At 51.7% G+C, this 7,031-nt stretch overlaps 1 protein-coding gene across 1 annotated transcript; it reads left to right on the forward strand.

The window, feature by feature from the left end:
• The first annotated feature begins 1,736 nt into the window (after window positions 1–1,736).
• Window positions 1,737–2,432, forward strand: LOC134420879 (olfactory receptor 14J1-like). Its single transcript, XM_063161289.1, has one exon. It carries the CDS (start codon window positions 1,737–1,739, stop codon window positions 2,430–2,432), a length of 696 nt encoding a protein of 231 aa, XP_063017359.1.
• Window positions 2,433–7,031: the final 4,599 nt, after the last annotated feature.

The following is a 7,031-nucleotide window of genomic DNA, read 5'->3' on the forward strand; positions in this document are numbered from 1 at the left end:
ACATTTGCTTAACAGGTTCACTTTTTACTCCAAACTGACTAACCGTAGAATGTAGCTGAGTTTACAGCTTCCAATCTAAGGGAGTATATTCTGCTATATTATGCGTAAGGTTCCCCTGTGCATCATATTGTGGTGTGTATGTGACCGGACATGCAAGACTAGAAGCTATTTCCACCGCCTCACCATCCCCCATTTGCAATACTTCTTTCGCCAAAGCAGCCCAAGCTTCCCTCCTCTGTTTAGCCATCTCCCCCCATGGATCACGGTGTGCCCCTGGGATGGGATCTGGCCCTTTAAGGGTGCTATGCTGCTGGCGCTTCGGTGCAGACACCGAGTTTTCGCGCGGGGGGGGCAGTGAAGCAGAGGCTGGCTCGCGCGGGGGAAGCGGGAGCCCCCCCTCCCCCGCTGGAGCTGACAGTGAAACCGGAGCCGACTCAAGCGGAGCCGGCCTGCGAGGGGGAACCAGCCCCCCCGCTGGAGCCGGCTCGGGCGGGGGAATGGGCCCTTCCCCCACCGAAGCTGTAACCGGAGCCGGCTCACTGAGGGGTAGCGGCGAAGATAAGGCTGGCGGCGGAGGCGAAGCTGGCTTGCCGCTCCCCCCACCATCCGACCCGCCTGAAGCTGGTGGCGGAGGCAAAGCTGGCTTGCTCCTACCTCCACCATCCGAGTCGCCCTCCCCCTCTGACAGAAAAGGTGCAGACGGTTCCACTGCGCCTATAGAGAAATCCTCCACACCACTTTGCTGGGGACTCTTAGGCATAAGTACTTTAGTTACAGAGGGTGCCAGGGGATCATCTTCACGACCATACCATATATTCCTCTTATGAGCTTCTGTTGCCCTTTCTGCTGCCTTTCTCTCAGAGACCTGCTGAAGTAACGTGTTATACACCACCCGCCATAACTTCCCGAATTTCTTTGCTGACTTATCATCATCTAGTACTGTATCCCACAATATTTCCCCAAACTTTCTCCACTCTGATAACTCATGAACTGTATGAGGATTAGAAAAGATACCCTTAGCATGGCCATAAGCTAATAACCCTGGCAACTCCTTTTTTAAATCTATCCCTTTTATCCCACGCCGCTCTAAATAGGCGGTAAATAAATCATATGCCGCTTGCCTATCCATACCTATTAATCAGCGCGCGCTGTTGCAGCTCTCCAGGCTCCGGCGGACATGTATTGGCTTAAGTCACAGTTGTGAACCTTAAGGGTGCTTCAAATTCCGGCACCGTCCCAGCTGCAAGGACCCAAACCCAACTTCCGGACCGTGGCGTAATCCCTTTTTCTTTTAATCCGAGAAAAAGGGCAGAGATTCGGTTATGCCCGCATTCTCCACCATTTGTCGACGGAAGGGAACCAGGACATCAGTTTGATCATCACAGGCTCAATTTTATTGATCAGTACAGCGGGTTAAATACAGTTAATAATGAGCTTCATACATATTGCAAAAGTTGAGCTCAGGATTGGTCAGCTTACATATCAGCACCTACGCCTACTTCTACATTCCTATGGTTCTACTTTTGATACTTTCTACATATTCTTAGGATGTGTTCAGGACTAATCTCAACTCCCTATCCTCATGTTGCAGCAAGGTCACTGCTGACTCTTCCTTTTAGCTTGCTGACTGCTGACTTTTCTCCTTCAGTTTAACCAGTGGCATTATATCAGTGTGGCCTTTCTCAGCTAACCAATTATTAATAATGCTCTCCACATGCACCACTGTCCCCAAAGCCATGCACAATTCCCTCTGGGACACCAGGAACATCTCCTACTCAGGATGTGCTGCTCAGCTCTTTTTCTTTGTGTTATTCCTCTCAGCAGAGCTTTCCCTTCTGACCATCATGTGCTACGACCGCTACGTGTCCATCTGCAAACCCCTGCACTACGGGACCCTCCTGGGCAGCAGAGCTTGTGCCCACATGGCAGCAGCTGCCTGGGCCAGTGCCTTTCTCAATGCTCTCATGAACACAGCCAATACATTTTCATTGCCCCTGTGTAAAGGTAATGCCCTGGATCAATTCTTCTGTGAAATCCCCCATATCCTCAAGCTCTCCTGCTCATACTCCTATCTCAGAGAACTTGGGCTTATTGTGATTGGTGCCAGTTTAGCCTTTGGTTTTTTTGTGTTCATTGTTTTCTCCTATGTGCAGATCTTCAGGGCTGTGCTGAGGATCCCCTCAGAGCAGGGAAGGCACAAATCCTTTTCCACCTGCCTCCCTCACCTGGCCGTGCTCTCCCTGTTCCTCAGCACTGGCTTTTTTGCCTACCTGAAACCCTCCTCCATTTCCTCCCAATCCCTGGATGTGGCCCTGTCAGTTCTGTACTCGGTGGTGCCTCCTGCCCTGAACCCCCTCATCTACAGCCTGAGGAACCAGGAGCGCAAGGCTGCTGTGTGGACACTGATGACTGGCTGCTATCAGAAATATTAAACTGCTGGCCAGTCTCTTACAATCATTTGTAATGAAAGTCACTTTTGATACTTCTTGTTTGTTTGGTTGTGAGTTTTTTCTTTTCTTTTACTGTTTTCATATGGTCGACAAGGACATGTCATTCTTTGTGCCATTTCTCATTTTGTTTCTCTCCACCTTCCATGTGGCCAAAGACTGTGTCAATGAGAGGCTGGTTTCCTTGTGGCTCTAAAGGAACTAAAGGAACTCCCAGCAAAGTTTTCTGCAGAGATGCCCTTTTGTTGTCTCCTCTGGAGCTGCAGCACCAATGTCTGTGTGCAGAGCTGGGGCAGATCAGTGCTGGCACAGCAGCTGTGCCCAGCAGCAGCAGCACTTGGTGTTGCCAGTGCTGCTGCCATGGCCCTGCCCTGCTGCCCTGGTGGCCCTGGTGTTGCTGCAGGGCCTGAGTGCTCTCGGGGCTGGGCACAGCCCTGGGGATGGCAGTGCCGGGGCTGCAGCAGGGACAGGCCATGGGCACTGCTGGGGCAGCGATGATGCCTCAGGCCAGGGCCTGGGGGCTCCAGGCTCCTTGCCCAGGCTCTCTCAAGAATACGCCCAGGCCAATGCTCAGCACAGAAAACCCCCGTGAGCAGCCCCAGGCTGGCCGTGGGGAGGCTGGGGGCAAACAGCATGGCTGGGGCTCTGCAAGGGCCCTGGGGCAGACGGGAAGGAGCAGCAGAGCAGGGGCTGATCCATCCCCAGTGCGCTGGACAGCCCAGGGCAGCGTCCCAGAGCATCCTGATGGAGCTGCCAACAACATCCCCCCTCTGCAGCCCTGGCCTCTCCCCCAGCTCACACAGGTGCCCCATCCTTGCAGGCACTCACACGGCAGCACTGGCTCAGCAGCCCCTGTTTGCATTGCACACAGCAGGGGGAGCACCCCCATGCTGTTGGTGTGGGGACATGAACCTGAGGGAGCACAAATGCCATCAGCCCCTGGGGCCAGCAAGGGCTGGGGGACACCAGGGAAACCACTCAGCTTTGTCCTTGCCTCTGCAGTCAGCCAGAAAGTTTGTTCCCATCAGCAGGGAGTTTCCTGTGCCACAGCAGATAGTGTTGCTCAGAGCCAGGGCTGCCTGGCAGCCACCCCCAAACTGCCCTGAGCATTTCCTCTGCTTCACATTTGCTTTCTTTCCTCGTCCCTGATACAGATTTCTTCCTATTGCCCATCCCTTTTCCTTCCCCTGCAAACTGCCCATCCCTGTGTGCCCTTTTCTCTCCAGCCCCACTCCCCATTGCAGTTCCTGACCTGGCACCATGGGAACGTCCCTTGGGCAGCAGGATCATCCTACAAGTGCTGCAGGTATTGTCTGCAGGCTCCTGCCGAGCCTGGTGCTGCTCCCTTGCCAGAGGCACCCCAGGCCAGGGGGGCACATCTGGGCTGCTGTGTCTGCCTCTGGGGCTCCCTGTTCTGGGCAGTGAGGAGGAGCTGCAGAGGCTCTGCAGGACTGACAGGATGGGCTTTGGGGCTGGCAGGAGAAGCTGAGGGACCTGGGCTGCTGGAGCTTCTGAAGAGGAGGCCCAGGGCTCCTCCTGCAACTGCTCCAAGGGTGGTTCCAGAGAATTCCAGAATCAGCAAGGTTGGAAAAGACCTTGGAGATGATCGAGTCCAACCTCTGCCCTGACACTGCTTTGTCTCCCTGACCTCCTCCTCTCCAAGATAAACAACCCCAGCTCCCTCAGCTGCTCCTCACAGGACTTGTGTTCCAGACCCCTCACCAGCCTATTTGCCCTTCTCTGGACACACTCCAGCCCCTCCATGGCCTTCCTAAATTGGGGGCTCAGAACCGGACACAGCACTCGAGGTGTGGCCTCACCAATGTCGAGTGTAGGGGAAGAATCCCTGCCCTGCTCCTGCTGGCCACACCATTCCTGATCCAGGCCAGGAGCCATTGGCCTTCTTGCCCACCTGGGCACACTGCTGGCACATGTCCAGCCTGCTGCCCATCAGTCCCTGCAGGTCCCTTTCTGCCTGGCTGCTCTCCAGCCATTCTGGCCCCAGCCTGTAGCACTGCAGGTGTTGTTGTGGCCAAAGCGCAGTACCTGGGACTTGGTCTTGTTCAACCTCACCTTGTTGGATTTGGGCCCTGAATGCAGCCTGTCCAGGGCCCTGTGCAGAGCCCTCCTACCCTCCAGCAGATCCACACTCACACCCACCTTGGTGTCATCTGCAGATTTGCTGATGTTGGACACAATCCCTTCATCCAGACCATTAATGCAGACATTGGAATCCACACTGGCTAGCACTAACCCCTCGGCCATCCTGTGGGTGCCCTGTCATCACGATGGCACTCAGGGTGATCTGTTCCATAACCTTGCTGGGCACCCAGGTCAGGCTGACAGGCCTGGAGTTCCCCAGCTCCTCCTTCCAGCCCTTCTTGGGGATGGGCTCACACTGGCACCTCCAGTCCTCTGGGCCCTCCCTGCTGAGCCAGCACTGATGGTGAATGATGGAGAGCAGCTTGGGGAGCTCATCCACAGCTCGTTCATCCCCCTGGGATGGATCCCATCTGCTCCCAGAGACACCTGTGAGTATCTGAGTGGCTCAGCAGGTCACCAACTGCTTCCTCCTGGATTCCAGGGGGCTGTTCTGCTCCCTGTGCCATTCCACCAGCTCAGGAGAACACTTGTCCCAAGGGCAACTTGACTTGTTTTTGGAAAATGAGGCAAAGAAGGGGTTAAGTGCCTCAGCCTTTCCCTCATATTTGGTAACCATATCTCCCCCAATAATGAATGGAGATTGTCCTTGTACTTTGTTTTGCTATTAATGTATTTATAGAAACATTTTTATTCTCCTCCAGAGAAATGGCCTGGGGAAGCCTTAAGCTTTCACCTCTCTAACTTTCTTTCTGCATGACCTAACAACATCCTCACACATTTCCTGAGTTACCTGCCTCTCTGTCCAAAGGTGATGCACCTTCCTTTTTTTCCCCAAGTTCCTGCAAAAGGCCCATCATGGACACAATGTCACCTTTTGGGCTGAAGTATGCCTCAGAGGAGGACAATACAAGAGTCTATCAATTAAAAGAAAGAAAGCAAGCTAGGAAAGTAAAAGAAGAAGAAGAGGCTGGGAAGGCTAACAAAAACTGGGACCCCCTTGACCACGTACCTCCTCCTACCCTTGCAGTACCTCAAATCCTTCCTCCAATTCCTCTTGCTGTGGACCCAGTTCCTCCTCCTCTCCCAGCTGTCATTCCTTTACCACCTCCTAACCCAGTTATACCTCCACCACCTTCCCCTCAACCCTCTCCTTACTCTCTTTACCCTTCACTACTGTTCCCTTACCTCTGCCCTCTCATGCACCCCTAATTCACCAGCAAGTTCCTGCTCCGCCTCCCCCACCACAAATGAGAAGCCAAACAACATCTCAGAATCTCATGCCCAAGAGTGAAGTTAACCAGTCAGCCTCCACAGCTGATGTTTTACCACTTGGACCAAAGTGGATGAAGTGGAAAAATTGTTCCCCCTCAGAGAAGTTCCCATGGGTGGGGTGGCCAGTGAGATTGGATTTGTAAACGCTCCTTTGACTGCGTCCGAAGTTGGAAACTTTAAGAAAGAATTGGGAAATTTAGTGGAAGACCCAGTAGGAATAGCAAATCAAATTGACTGATTTTTTAGCCCCTAATATTTAGACATGAGGAGATTTGTACATCTTAAACATCCTATTTTCCCCAGAAGAGACTCGAATAATAAGAACTACAGGAATGAAAATTTGTGAGCCAGAAAACCAACCCGAGCCCCAAGGTAACAGAAAATGCCTTTAGTGGAGCCTGACTGGGACCCTAATCAAGAAGAGGGGAGTAGGAATATGAGAGATCACAGGTCCCTGATGACCAGAGGGATAAAAGAATCAGTCCCTAGAGGGAGTAATACCAAGTTAGCGTTTGACAGCACCCAGGAAAAAGATGAGACCCCAGCACCATGGCTTAATAGGCTAAAGCAAAACTTCCAGATTTACTCTAATGTTGACCTAGATAGCCCCAAAGGCCAGATCCTTCTCAACATACAATTTGTAACTAAATCCTGGCCAGATATTAGATGAAAGTTAGAAAGAATAGGGGACTGGCAGGAAAAAAGTATAATGAACTGCTGAGAGAAGTCATAAGAGTATATCTGAGAAGAAAAAAAGACAAAAACAAAAGCTAAAATTATGGTAGCCATAGGCAGCGAAAGTGGAGGAGCCAACAAGGATGGGCCAGTAGAATCACTTAGAAGAGACAAAGATTTTCTTGGACCAAAAGGGGCTAAGGCTCTACTCAATGAAAAATATTGTTATTACTGTGGAGGGAAAGGACACCTAAAGAGAAACTGTAAGAAAGTCCAATTAGATGAAGCCATAGCCTGGGAGCAAGAAACTCTAGAGAACATCTTAAAAAGAGACGAGAAATATGCGAAATAAGGGCGTCAAGGGTTGTATGCCCAGGGGAATTTAATGAATCATCTAGAAGAGCCCTTTGTAAATTTTGAGATTGGTTCCCAGAATGATGAATTTGAAGTTTTAGTTGATACCAGAGCAGACAAGTCATGTGTGACAAAATACCAACAGGAATCACAGTCGGTAAAAAGGTCTCCAAAGTACGA

The sequence above is a fragment of the Melospiza melodia genome, chromosome 7 (assembly GCF_035770615.1).
Source record: "Melospiza melodia melodia isolate bMelMel2 chromosome 7, bMelMel2.pri, whole genome shotgun sequence".
Classification (NCBI taxonomy): Eukaryota; Metazoa; Chordata; class Aves; order Passeriformes; family Passerellidae; genus Melospiza; species Melospiza melodia.